Source organism: Scyliorhinus canicula, chromosome 17 (assembly GCF_902713615.1).
Source record: "Scyliorhinus canicula chromosome 17, sScyCan1.1, whole genome shotgun sequence".
Classification (NCBI taxonomy): Eukaryota; Metazoa; Chordata; class Chondrichthyes; order Carcharhiniformes; family Scyliorhinidae; genus Scyliorhinus; species Scyliorhinus canicula.
Genome location: NC_052162.1, coordinates 82,324,995 through 82,339,164, shown reverse-complemented (window position 1 = coordinate 82,339,164; position 14,170 = coordinate 82,324,995). Strand labels below are relative to the sequence as shown.

At 44.0% G+C, this 14,170-nt stretch overlaps 1 protein-coding gene across 1 annotated transcript in view; it reads left to right on the top strand.

The window, feature by feature from the left end:
* LOC119951342 (fibronectin type-III domain-containing protein 3a-like) overlaps positions 1-14,170 on the top strand; it is a 156,401-nt gene that overhangs the window by 128,748 nt on the left and 13,483 nt on the right. Inside the window, exons 17-19 of the mRNA XM_038774469.1 lie at positions 3,423-3,541; positions 5,707-5,812; positions 5,907-6,079. Of these exons, the coding sequence (XP_038630397.1) occupies positions 3,423-3,541; positions 5,707-5,812; positions 5,907-6,079 (398 nt within the window). The remainder of the gene's footprint in view (positions 1-3,422; positions 3,542-5,706; positions 5,813-5,906; positions 6,080-14,170) is intronic.

Sequence of the window (14,170 nt, the reverse complement as noted above, 5' to 3'; positions counted from 1 at the left end):
TCAGCTGCTTTATCAATGACCTTCCATTGTAAGGTCAGAAGTGGGGATGACTGCACAATGTTCCGCATCATTCATGATGACTCAGATAATGAAGCAGTCCATGTCCAATTGCAGCAAGACCTGGACAATATCCAGGCTTGGGCTGACAAGTTGCAAGTTACATTCATGCAATGGCTATCTTCTATAAGAGAGGATCTAACCATCGCCCCTTGACATTCAATGGCATTACCATCGCTGAATTCACCACAATCAACATCCTGGCGGCTATCATTGATCAGAAACTGAACTGGACTAGCTATATTAATACTTTGGCTACCACAGCAGGTCAAAGGCTTGGAGAATAACTCACCTCCTGAAACCCCAAAACCTGTCCACTATCTACAAGGCACAAGTCAGCAGTGTAATGGAATACTCTCCGCTTGCCTAGATGAGTATAGATCCAAAAACACTCAAGATGTTCAACACCATCCAGGTCACAGCAGCCTGTTTGATTACTCCTCCTGCCTCAAACATTTAAACCCTCCACCACCGACAAACAGTGGCAGCCGTGAGTACTATCTTAAAAAAAATGCACTCATAGAACATAGAACAGTACAGCACAGAACAGAACAGGCCCTTCGGCCCTCAATGTTGTGCCGAGCCATGATCACCCTACTCAAACCCACGAATCCACCTTATATCCGTAACCCAACAACCCCCCTTTATCCTTACTTTTATTAGGACACTACGGGCAATTTAGCATGGCCAATCCACCTAACCCGCACATCTTTGGACTGTGGGAGGAAACCGGAGCACCCGGAGGAAACCCACGCACACAGGGGGAGGACGTGCAGACTCCACACAGACAGTGACCCAGCCGGGAATCGAACCTGGGACCCTGGAGCTGTGAAGCATTTATGCTAACCACCATGCTACCCTGCTGCCCCCGCCAAGGTTCCTTAGACAGCACCTTCCAAACCACGACCACTACCATTTAGAAGGACAAGACACTTGACGGCATGGTAGCACCGTGGTTAGCACTGCTTCACAGCGCCAGGGTCCCAGGTTTGATTCCCGGCTTGGGTCACTGTCTGTGCGGAGTCTGCACGTTCTCCCTGTGTCTGAGTGGGTTTCCTCCGGGTGCTCCGGTTTCCTCCCACAAATCCCGAAAGACGTGCTGTTAGGTCATTTGAACATTCTAAATTCTCCCCCTGTGTACCCGAACAGGTGCCGGAATGTGGCAACAAGGGGCTTTTCACAGTAACTTTATTGGAGCGTTAATGTAAGCCTACTTGTGACAATAAAGATTATTAATGAGGGACTTCCGGTTGCGGCTATGACCAGCTAAGTCGCACATTTGGCAATAAAGATTATTAATTATTATTAAGAGCAGCAGATACCTGGGAACCCCACCACCTAGAGGTTTCCCTCCAAGCCACTCACCACCCTGACTTGGAAAAATATTGCCGTTCCTTCACTACTGCTGGGGCAAAATCCTGGAACTCCCTCCCTAACAGCACAATGGGTGTACCTTCACCTCAGCGACTGCAGCGGTTCAAGAAGGCAAGTCACCACCACCTTCTGAAGGGCTACTAGGGATGGGCAATAAATACTGGCCTACATCCTCTAAATGAATAAAGAAAATAACAAATGACCATTGGATATTTAAAGTTTGAAGACCATAAGTCGTAGGAACATAATTAGATCACTCGGCCCATTGAGTCTGCTGCACCATTCAATCATGGCTGATAATTTTCTCATCCCCTTTCTCCTGCCCTCTCCTCATAATCCCAGATCCCCTTATTAATCAAGAACCTGTCTTAAAGACACTCAGTAATTTAGCCTCCACAGTCTTCTGTGGCAAAGAGTTCCACAGATTCACCACACTTTGTCTAAAGAAATTCCTCTTCATTTCTGTTTCAAAGGATTTTCCTTTTAGTCTGAGGTTGTGCCCACTAGTTAATATATACACACCTTTTAAATCTTCGATCATTCATTTGGAAGAATAGAATATACACTTGTATATTGCCTTTCACATCTTCGGAAGATTCCAAAGTGCGAAACAGCCAATGAATTATTTTTGTGTCTTTCCTGTTTTCGTAAGCAAATGAAACAGCTTGTTTGTCACAGTAAGGTCCCATACTCAGCAATGAGATCAGTGTCTAGTTAATATGTATAATGCTGTTGGTTGAAGAAGAAATATTGGCTAGGTAATGAAAATGCTCCCCATCTCTTATAATAGTCACAGAATCATAAATATTTACAGGACAGAATGAGACCAATTGCCCATCACGTTTGTTTCAGCCAAAAAAGGGCTCTGTATATTAATCCCACTTTCCAGCTCAAGGTCCATAGTAACCTGATAGAATCATAGAATTCCTACAATGCAGAAGGAGGTCATTCGACCCATCGGGTTTGCACCGACCCTTTGAATGAGCACACTATCCATGTCCACTCCCATGTTGCTCTCTCCCCGTAACCTACTTACACATCCCTGGACACTAAGGGGCAATTCATCATGGCCAATCCATCTAACCTGCACATCTTTGGACTGTGGGAGGAAACCAGAGCACCTGGAGGAAACCCACACAGTCACTGGGAGAATATACAAACTTCACACGGACTGTGTCCCAAGGCTGGAATTGAACCCGGGTCCATGGCACTGTGGGGCAGCAGTGCTAACCACTGTGCCACCCGTTACAGCACTTCAAATACACATCCGATCAAGGCTCCTGCCTCTACCACCTTTTTCAGGCAGTGTTCCAGACACCCACAACCCTCTGAATAGGGACATTTCTCAATTCCGTCCAATCCTTCTGCCAGTTACTTTAAATCCATAGCCCCCAATTATTAACCTCACTGCAAAATGAAATTGGTCATATATGCTTTCCTAATCAGCATACATTTGAAATCATAGTCTCAATGCATTAAATCTTCTACTCATGGTTCTTGCACATCACTGGTGCTTGGCACTGGCTCAAGCTTGATTCTAGGGCAAGCAGGTTTCAGAGGTTTGTTGGACATCGTGCATCCTTAAATTTAGTATTCGGTCTTTGCAACATCCTGAGCAAATGACTGCTTGTACCCATGCGGTCCTAGTGCGGCAGAAATCACTGAAGAGTGGGCCTGTGTGCATACGTGTGAGTGAATATAAATGGTGCTGTTGCTGCACTTAATGTAACTGCTGCGGTCAGACAAACTGTGACTTTGTAACTTTTTGCAGCAGTTACTTTTGCATGAAAAACAGTCTTGACCAAAATGGCTTAGCGTGTGATAGCACTTCATAGAATCAATCAAATCTATGATTCTTTGAAGTGCTGTCACTTCATAAAATCAAGGTAGTTCCACCACTTATTAAGGTATAGCTGACACCTCTTAAAAGTTCAGGTCTAGTTTATAAATAGTCAGTCATTTGAGTAACATTAATGATTTGTATTTTTCAGAAAATAAATGGGACATGGTGTACAATGGACCGATCAGAGAGCATATCTGTGATCATCTGAATCCTGGTACATGGTATAGAATAAGGGTTTACTGCATTAGTAATGGAGGACAAAGTCAGGTAAAACCAGTTATTCAGTTATGTGTTTTCCTGAAACATTTTGCTGAATCTTTGAATTAATCGAGACAAGAGATTTCTATTTCTGTTACCTATTTGCGCACATCAGAGCACACGCTACTCAAAGAATGAACTCAATCTCCATAAATGTTGCTTAACTTCACCTCTAAAGGCAGGTGGTTGATTCAAGAAATGCCGTGAAGCCTCATTCAGCTACCCATCACAAGTAAAACACTCATAGCAAGGAAGGGAAGACCTTCATTCTTTGAATAAGTAGCTCAGTCGCCAAATCTCATAACTGTTAGAGATCCTTAGTTTTAAATAATCAGAAAAATACGGTGCAATTAAAATTGAATTTCAGTAAAATAAAGCAGAAAATGCTGGAAAAGCTCAGGAGGGCTGGCAGTATCTATGGAGAGAGGCGATGTTAACGTTTTGAATCCAATATGACTCCTCTACAGACAATAAAATTCAGTTCTTTGGGAGATAAAAAATTTACTTCTTAATTCATGGTCACCAATGGGAAATTGAAGAACTGCAGTTTAATTCAACTAATTAAAATCCATTTTGTTGTCAATTTTGCAGGTGACTGCTCTAACATCAGATAGTTAATTGCTGTGTACTTTTTGATCATACTGAAAGCAATTTATTGGTCTGCTGACAGATTTGGAGTGGCTGTGGATTTAAAAAGTAATAAAATTCTGTGATTTGCTTGCCCGAAAAGATTCCTTCCCATTCTTCTGGTAGCATTAGCCTCAGCTTGAGCAGCAAACCAATCTGCTGATCAAGGTCACAGGTCCAATAGCTACTTTCCTGAAATCTAGCTGCATGTTTACTGAGACCAATCACACCATGGCCGTCATTGGAAGTCCAGATCCAGCTAGTTAAGGAAACTAGAGAAATTAAAAGATGTTACCAAGAAGTCTGGAGTTAAAGGAACAGAGGAAGCTGGGAACCAGAACAGATTAATGTTCAGTAAAGTATTGACAAAGCATTGGATTGTGAGAAGCCAGAAATATAGTGTAGTAGTTGAAGGCTTGTGAGAAATGACTACAGTTTGGGAGGCATTATTTGAAATAATTGTGGAAGTCGTGGGCTAACCTCGGAGTTTGTGTAAAAGCCTTTAAGTCAAAAGAACCCTGAAAGGAGAGGTGTAAAACCTGAAAACAAAACCTTGATGGAAGCAGCAGAGGGAAAGCATAACTTAATTGAAGATTTGAAAGTGTGACTTTTGAAAGCAGAATTTGAAATTGCTTGCATGGAGCTGGAGTTCAGCGAGACAAAAGGTGGCTCTTGGTATAAGAATCATCTGGGGAGATTTTGAGGAGAAATCCACAGACATTCACTTTGTGGTTCAGAGAGGAGTGTGCCTTACCACCGTCAACTTGTGTGCTTAAAAGGGACTTTGTTAATGAGACGATTGTAATCTAAGATGTACTATGTAATCCGGGTTAATCTTAAAATCTGTCGGGTAGCACGGTGGCACAGTGGTTAGCACTGCTGCATCACAGCACTGAGGTCCCAGGTTCAATCCCGGCTTTGGGTCATTGTCCGTGTGGAGTTTGTACATTCACCCCATGTTTGCGTGGGTTTTGCCCCCGCAACCCAAAGATGTGCAGGGTAGTTGGATTGGCCACGCTAGATTGCCCCTTAATTGGAAAAAATGAATTGGGCACTCTAAATTTATTTTAAAAGTCTTAAAATCTGTGTATAATTTTTAAGCGAAGGAGGGGGTAAAGGAGTATGGCATAATAATCCAACTTTTCATGTTTAATAATTCTTGTTGAAATGTTTTTCTTGTTTAAAGTAATAGTTACGGTCTATTAAGATAGCATTCTATTCCGTCCAGTTCTAATATCAATATGTTGATGATTACTGCTTTGAATCAGTGCTGCTTACAGGCCAGTGGTGGTATTTGGTTGGAATCTGCTTGTATTTCCTGCAGTGTTTATTTTACACCACCGCAAAGCTCATGTTATAAACAGAGCTAAAAGGTTTTAAATATGGCATCAAATCTGTACCATCAAATTGAATTTCAGGGAAAACAATACTATATCTGCAAAGTTAAGGAAACTTGGAAAGATTCATTCACAACCATTTTGAATTGTAGTTGGATAATACAAGGAAAATAGAGCTGCAATCACCAATTTTTTTTTCTCCATCAACAGGTATCTGAGATTTTGGCTACACAGACTGCAGCCATCGTTCCTGGATCTTGTCAACCCCCTCGTCTCTCTGGTAAAGCTAAAGCTAGAGAAATGGCACTCAGATGGGGTAAGAACGTTCCTGTATATGTGATGCACTTCTGCCTACTCCCCACCTACATCTCAACCTAATCGTTTATTTCATATTTATCATTCCTGAGCAGCACCACCTGTTGTAGATGGTGGCTCCACAGTCACAGAATACACTGTGGAGATCGGAGAGCCAGGAAGGGACGGAAGACTTGTCTACAAGGGTCCAGAGCTAGAGTGTACAGTGGGCAGTCTTTTGCCAGGGAAAATATACAGTTTTTGGATAAAAGCTGCAAACAAAGTTGGGGTAAGAAGCAAATTGAGATGATCTAGATGTATTTTGTAGCACAACTGGAATGATTTTCAATTTGGCAATGGATATGGTGATTGGCAGGAACTAAATGTGCAAAATCACGTAATATTTTGATGATTACATTTTACCAACATTTTGAAAATTAAAGTTTAGTGCTGTTCTCAGAAGTCTTGCTTTAGCGACCACTCACTCATGTTTAGTTTAAAATAGGATCTGAAAACGGGGTTCGTGAAGGGACGCCAACTTAACACAAATGTCCGGAGATTGTTAAACGTGATCATGATGCCGGCAGTGGAGGGGGAGGCGGAGATAGTGGTAGCGCTAGACGCGGAGAAGGCATTCGATAGGGTGGAGTGGGAATACTTGTGGGAGACGTTGGAAAGGTTTGGGTTTGGGGAGGGATTTATCAAGTGGGTAAAGCTGCTCTATTCGGCCCCGATGGCGAGTGTGGTAACAAACGGGAGGAGGTCAGAATATTTTGGGCTCCATCGAGGTACTAGGCAGGGATGTCCCCTATCCCCCTTACTCTTTGCATTAGCGATTGAACCGTTAGCGATGGCACTGAGGGGTTCAGGGGGGTGGAGGGGACTGACAAGGGGAGGGGAGGAGCATCGGGTCTCGCTCTATGCGGATGACCTGTTGCTGTATGTGGCAGACCCGGAGGGGGGAATGCCGGAGGTTATGGAAATACTAGCGGAGTTCGGGGACTTTTCGGGATATAAATTAAATCTGGGGAAAAGTGAGGTCTTTGTAATACACTCGGGAGACCAGGGGGAGGGAATTGGGAGGCTCCCCTTCAAAAGAGCAGTAAAAAGTTTCAGGTACTTGGGGGTGCAGGTGGCAAAGAACTGGGGGACCCTCCACAAGCTGAACTTTTCTAGGCTGGTGGAACAGATGGAGGAGGAGTTTAAGAGGTGGGACATGGTGCCGCTGTCGCTGGCAGGGAGGGTGCAGTCAGTTAAAATGACGGTCCTCCCGAGGTTCTTGTTTTTGTTCCAGTGTCTGCCCATCTTCCTCCCTAGGGCCTTTTTCAAGAAGGTAACGAGTAGTATCATGGGGTACGTGTGGGCACATGGCACCCCTAGAGTTAGAAGGGTCTTTTTGGAGCGGAGTAGGGATAGTGGAGGGCTGGCGTTACCCAATCTTTCAGGATATTACTGGGCGGCAAATGCATCAATGGTACGAAAGTGGATGATGGAAGGGGAGGGGGCAGCTTGGAAGCGTATGGAGAGGGCGTCCTGTGGCAACATAAGCTTAGGGGCACTGGTAACAGCACCATGGCCGCTCCCTCCCACGAGGTATACCACGAGCCCGGTGGTGGCAGCCACCCTCAAGATCTGGGGGCAGTGGAGGCGACACAGGGGGGAAGTGGGGGGTTTGATAAGGGCACCACTAAGAGGGAACCACAGATTTGCACCGGGAAATACAGGAGGGGGATTTTTGAGCTGGCAGAGGGTGGGCATTAGGCAACTGAAGGACTTGTTTATAGAGGGGAGGTTTGCGAGCTTGGGAGAGCTGGAGGAGAAATTCGGGCTCCCCCCGGGGAACACGTTCAGGTACCTCCAAGTGAAGGCATTTGCCAGACGACAGGTAGAGGGGTTTCCCGTGCTTCCCGACAGGGGGGCGAGTGATAGGGTGCTATCAGGGGTCTGGGTCGGGGAGGGGAAGATCTCGGACATTTATAAGATTATGCAGGAGGTGGAGGAGGTACCAGTAGAGGAGTTGAAAGACAAGTGGGAGGTAGAGCTGGGGGAACAGATAGAGGATGGGACATGGGCAGACGCCCTAGAGAGGGTCAACTCGTCGTCGTCATGTGCGAGACTGAGTCTCATTCAATTTAAGGTACTGCATAGAGCCCACATGACGGGGACAAGGATGAGTCGGTTTTTCGGGGGTGAAGACAGGTGTGTCAGATGTTCGGGAAGCCCTGCGAATCATGCACACATGTTTTGGGCATGTCCGGCACTGGAGGAGTTCTGGAAGGGGGTGGCAGGGACGGTGTCGAGAGTGGTGGGGTCCAGGGTCAAGCCAGGATGGGGACTTGCGATCTTCGGGGTTGGGGTGGAGCCGGGGGTACAGGAGGCGAGGGAGGCTGGAATATTAGCCTTTGCGTCCTTGGTGGCTCGGAGGAGGATCTTGATTCAGTGGAGGGACGCAAGGCCTCCAAGTGTTAACACCTGGTTAAACGACATGGCAAACTTCATCCAATTGGAAAGAATCAAATTCGCCCTGAGAGGGTCGGTGCAGGGGTTTTTCAGGCGATGGCAACCCTTCCTGGACCTCTTAGATCAGAGATAGAAACTGAGGTCGTGACAGCAGCAACCCGGGAGGGGAGGGGAGGGCGGGAGGGAGGGGGGGGGGGAGGGTGTGGGGGAGGGGGGGAGGGGGGAGGGGGGATAACAACGAAGGAAACACGGTATCGGTGGTGTCACGGGCAAGGCCTGCCCGAGGACACTGCCAGAAACGACAAGGTGGTCTGGCGGCCGGTTCGTAGGCGGGGGGGGGGGGGGGGAGGCGGGGATTCTTGTTAAGTAGGGGGGTTTGACTTTGTTTTGATATAATTCAAATGTAGGGGGGGTTAAAATGTTTGTACTCTGAAAAATTTCTTCAATAAAAAGTATTTAAAAAAAAAAATAGGATCTGAATTAATATTTAAATCTCTCATGTAAGGCTGCAGTTTTTTAATTGTACTTTTCTCTATGAATTTTGAATAAAATGGGGGTATATAGGCATATAAAAATAACAGCTAAACGATTAATTCACACTAATGTGTGAACAATATAAATGTATTCCTTCCAAACTATGTTGATTTTATAATTGTCAGAAACATTTCATTTTACATCAGAGGGCATGTACAATAGAATGATTTAATAAATTTAATTCTATTGTACCTTTAAAGAAATGTTGGGCAGACTATTGTCATGTCCCAGTATATTATTTTGTATCCTAAAGTTTCCGTTCTGTCCCTAATTTTGAAGAGAAGGATGTGAATCTGAGAATTTTTACAGCACAGAAGGAGGCCATTCAGCCCATCATACCTGCACTGACTGTCTGAAAGAGCAGTTCACTTTGTACCATTCTCCCACCATTTTCTTGTAACCCTGAACTATTTTCCTTTTCCGATAACGCTCCAGTTCCCTATTGAATGCCTCGATTGACCCTGTCTCCAACACACACACACTCAGGCAGTGCTTTCCAGACCTAAACCACTCGTTGTGTAAATACATTTTTTTCTCAAATTATTTTTAATTCTTTTGCCAATTACTTTAAACTTGTGTCTATGGATACCTTCTTCACAGCCTTTGAAAAACTCGCAGCTTAATTACAATGGCCAGCAGAGTTTTGGACATTTCTCATACAAAGCCAGCTAATAGGAAAGTTTTTAAAAAATATAAATTTGAAGTACCTAATTCTTTTTTTCCCAATTCGGGTGCAATTTTAGCATGGCCAATCCACCTACCGTGCATATCTTTAGGCTGTGGGGGTGAGACCCGCACAGGCATGGGGAGAATGTACAAACTCCATATGGACAGCCTGGGGCCGGGATCGAACACAGGCCCTCAGTGCCGTGAGGCAGAAGTGCTAATCACTGCAACACCGTGCCGTCCCAGCTAGTAGGAAAGTCAATTCCAAACTGTCTGCTGAAAGTTTTTGCCAGTTATAATCAGACAAAGGCTGCTATTCTCAGTGCCTACAATTCAAAACTCTGAGACCTTCCTGGGATTTGAGAGAATTAAACAGTTAGCATGTGTGACCGATGGGTCCGAGCTCTAACGGTTGATCAGACCTACGAAGGGTTAGGAGAAATAGGACTGCTACAGGAGTTTAAAAACTCTCTCTCTAAACTCACATAGAGGAACAAAGGGTTTGCAGTGTCAGAGATGTGTTTGTGATTTAACCCATAAGCCTCTTAAACCAAAACGGATTTGGATTCAGCAATGCACCGGTAAGGAAGAGATACAAAAGAGGTAGATAGAACAGAAACAAACTCCAGAGGAAAGGAGTAGAGAGATGGTTTAGATCAATCCAGAACTTTAAAAAACAAGAACCTGGAAAGTAAACCAGCAGGAATCCTGCTTGCTTCCAATATGGTAAGCCAGGGGTACATAAAAAAAAAACTTGATTCACCAAGAAACCAATAGGGGGAACGGAGGTCGGAACTTTGTCCCTCACCTTGGAAGTACCAAACCCGGACTTAAGTGGGATGGATGCCATGGCTTCTTTTTTTTTTGGGGGGGGGGGAAGGAAAATGATTCCTTTTGCATCACAAACTTCAAGAAAATGAACAACCATATTTGGAGATGCAGGGGGTCTTCAACACTCATAGTGAGGATTACTGATTTACTTCCCAAAAGCGGACAAACACCACAGTGCTAATAAAAAGGTTTACTGGCACACAATTAAAGGTTTACCTCGTGAAAATGCACCGACAGAGTAAGTGGGTCACCGGTGTAGTGACAGGGTTACGCCACGCTTACCTGTAGTGGGAGTGGATCTATTGTTTGGAAGGACTTGTTGGAGTTGTGTTTCCAGAAGGTTAAATAAAATCCATTGAGACAGGAGAAATAGAAAGAAACCAGAAAAATCCTGTTCAGCTGCAGAAAGCAGAAGAGCCAGTAAGGGTTAGGGAAATAAAAAAAGATTTGCAGAGGACTTTTCAAGAGGTCATGGGAGAGCTTTCTGAGTAGGGTCAGGATGGAACCCATTAAGGTCAGAGACCAAAACCTGGCTGGTAGAGTTAAGTGGACAAAGCAGGACCCATGTAAGTTAAAAAGAACAAAGGGGCTGAACTAGTGGCCTGATTAGCAGATGTGTAACTTCCGGATTTAAATGGGGGCCGAAGAAGCTCCCAAACCAAAAGTCAAGCAGGGAGTTGCCTCACCCAGTCAAAAAGCCACAGGACAGTGCAGCAGACGCTGACCAGCTACCTGTGGGTATTAGTGCCCCAAAGGACACTGCGTGGATTGGGGATCAAACTATCACCACGGTAACAGAAATTGGGGCGCCAATCACCTCAAGACGAGCCACGCTTGTGAAAGCTGCTAGGGAAGCACAAGTGCAGTTAACAGAATAACCCAAAAAATCTATCACAATCTAAAAGCAATACACACCACACCATCGCCCTCGAAATTTGAATCATCAGTGGACCAGAATATAAATTGGGTTGTGCAAGCAGCTATGAAAGAACTTTACAGACAGACCAACAAAGTAATCAGATTAATTTACATATTACAAATTTGTTGGGTTACGGGTATAGGGTGGATACGTGGGTTTGAGTGGGGTGATCATTGTTCGGCACAACATCGAGGGCCGAAGGGCCTGTTCTGTGCTGTACTGTTCTATATCTATATATACATTGAGAATCATATGCCAAGTAAGGGTCACCGTTCCTCAAACCTTGTGTACTGATATGAATAATGATTCACGGATTAAAATGTAGCTAGGATTTGTAAGAACATAAGAACTAGGAGCATGAGTAGGCCATCTGGCCCCTCGAGCCTGCTCCGCCATTCAGTAAGATCATGGCTGATTTTTTTATGGACTCAGCTCCACTTACCCGCCTGTTCACCATAACTCTTATTTCCTTTACTGTTCAAAAATCTATCTATCTTTGCCTTAAAAACATCCAATGAGGGAGCCTCATCTGCTTCACTGGGCAAGGAATTCCACAGATTCACAACCCTTTGGGCGAAGACGTTCCTCCTCAACTCAGTCCTAAATCTGCTTCCCCTTATTTTGAGGCTATGCCCCCTAGTTCTGCTTTCATCCACCAGTGGAAACAACCTGCCCGTATCTATCCTATCTATTCCCTTCATAATTTTATATGTTTCTATAAGATCCCCCCTCATCCTTCTAAATTCCAACGAGTACAGTCCCAGTCTACTCAACCTCTCCTCATAATCCAACCCCTTCAGCTCTGGGATTAACCTTGTGAATCTCCTCTACACACCCTCCAGCGCCAGTGCGTCTTTTCTCTAGTTTCACCCGCCAGTGGAAACAACCTCCCTGCTTCTATCTTAACTATTCCCTTCATAATTTTATATGTTTCTATCAGATTCCCCCTCATTCTTCTAAATTCCAATGAGTATAGTCCCAGTCTAATCAGTCTCTCCTCATAAGCCAATCCTCTCAACTCTGGAATCAACCTAGTGAATCTCATCCAGTGTCCGTACATCCTTTCTACAGTAAGGAGACCAAAACTGTACACCGTATTCCAGATGTGGCCTCACCAGCACCTTATGCAGCTGCAGCATAACCTCCCTGTTTTTAAACTTCTACCCTCTAGCAATGAAGGACAAAATTCAATTTGCCTTCTTAATTACTTGCTGCACCTGAAAAACAACCTTTTGTGATTCATGCACAAGGACACTCGGGTCCCTCTGCACAGCAGCATGTTGCAATTTTTTACCATTTGAGTAACAGTCCATTTTGCTGTTATTCCTACCAAAATGGATGATCTCACATTTACCAACATTGTGCTCCATCTGCCAGATTCTTGCCCACTCACTTAAACTATCTATATCCCTCTGCAGACTTTGTGTCCTCTGCATAATTTACCACTCATCTTTTTGTTCATTAACCAATCCTCTGTCCATGCTAATAATGCTAATACCCATAATGCTGGGCACCCTTATCTTATGCAACAGCCTTTTGAATGCATTCTGGAAAGCCAGATACACCACATCCACTGGTTCCCCTTTATCCACCGTACTTGTAATGACCTCGGGGTGTCCCTTTAAGAAATGTTTTGTCTTCTCAAATGGCTTCAGTTATGTCATTGTGTCGGTGGAATTGGGCTGTGGCACTGGGTTTTTAGTTTTGTTTTTGAGTTGGCTGTGGCTGTGCGTTTTACTTTTGTTTACACATTTGGAAGCTGTATTCAGTCAGAGAAGTCTGTCTTGTCTCTCTCTCTGCCTGTTAAAAGGTGAATCCAGATCACTTGATAACTTAAAAGTGATAACTGTTTTCTGTAAGGAATTCAAACTTGCTGTTTTGGGTAAAAGGGTACTGGTTTATGGGATGTTATTAAGTTGAAACAGATAAGGGAAACTTATTAAGGGTTATACAGAGAGTACTGTAGCTGTGTGGAATATTTATGGTTGTAGTTGATAAAAATGCTTGCTGTGTGTTTATAAAAATATTAACTGAATTTGTAGACTAAACTTTGTTTTTGATTAAAAGTGCTCAAGGCCTCTGCTGAATAACACCTGAAAGGTAGGCCCTTGTGCTCCCTGTAACCAAAATTAATAAACAGTTGTAGGTGAACTCCATGATATAATTTGGAGTTTTCTAAACCCTGGCACATAGCAGGGGAAGCGATGGAGAAACTGTAGTCACCCAGATTACTGTGTCCAATTGTGTATGAAACAGTGAATGTGTACGTTTTTCTTTTGCTTGACAAGGAAGCCATGTTAAAAGAAATCACCACAGATTCCATTTTGTTTTGTGCGGTGGTGGCATGTGTGATCCAGTATGTTATGAACTTTCGGACTATAAAATAGTGAGCAAAAACTAATGTTAAAATGGCCGTGCAAACCATGTTAGTCTTGAAAGTATCAGCTCCAGACAGTCCTGAAAGGCGAGTAAATTTCTAATTAAATATGGACATTCTCAGTCATCCGAGAATTCACATTCTTAAAAGGATATGATTATAATGCCAGCCAACTCATTTTTCTCATTCATCATGAACAAAAGACAGATCGAAACTCAATGTGTGTGTAACAATTTGACTGGTCCCCATCAACCTCCATTATTTTATGAAGGACCCTCATGCAAACTCAGACTGGGTATAGTTCAAGTGATGAGCACAAGATGTTTATTGATCTCTCCACCCAGCTTCTTTGGGAAGAGACTTTGGACTCATCAGGTCACATGGATAAGTCAGCCATGTTTGTTGCCTGTTTTTTAAACAGCAAGAAGTAAGCTCTAAAGAGACTGAGAAACCTCCAGAAAAACATTGAACCAGTTGCAGTCAACGGAGCAGCCAAGGTAATAAACAGGAGTACCCTAAAATTGGGAGAAGGCTCTCCCCAACCTGTTCCAACTTCAAGCTCACCTGAGATCCAAACTCCTGGAAATTTAACT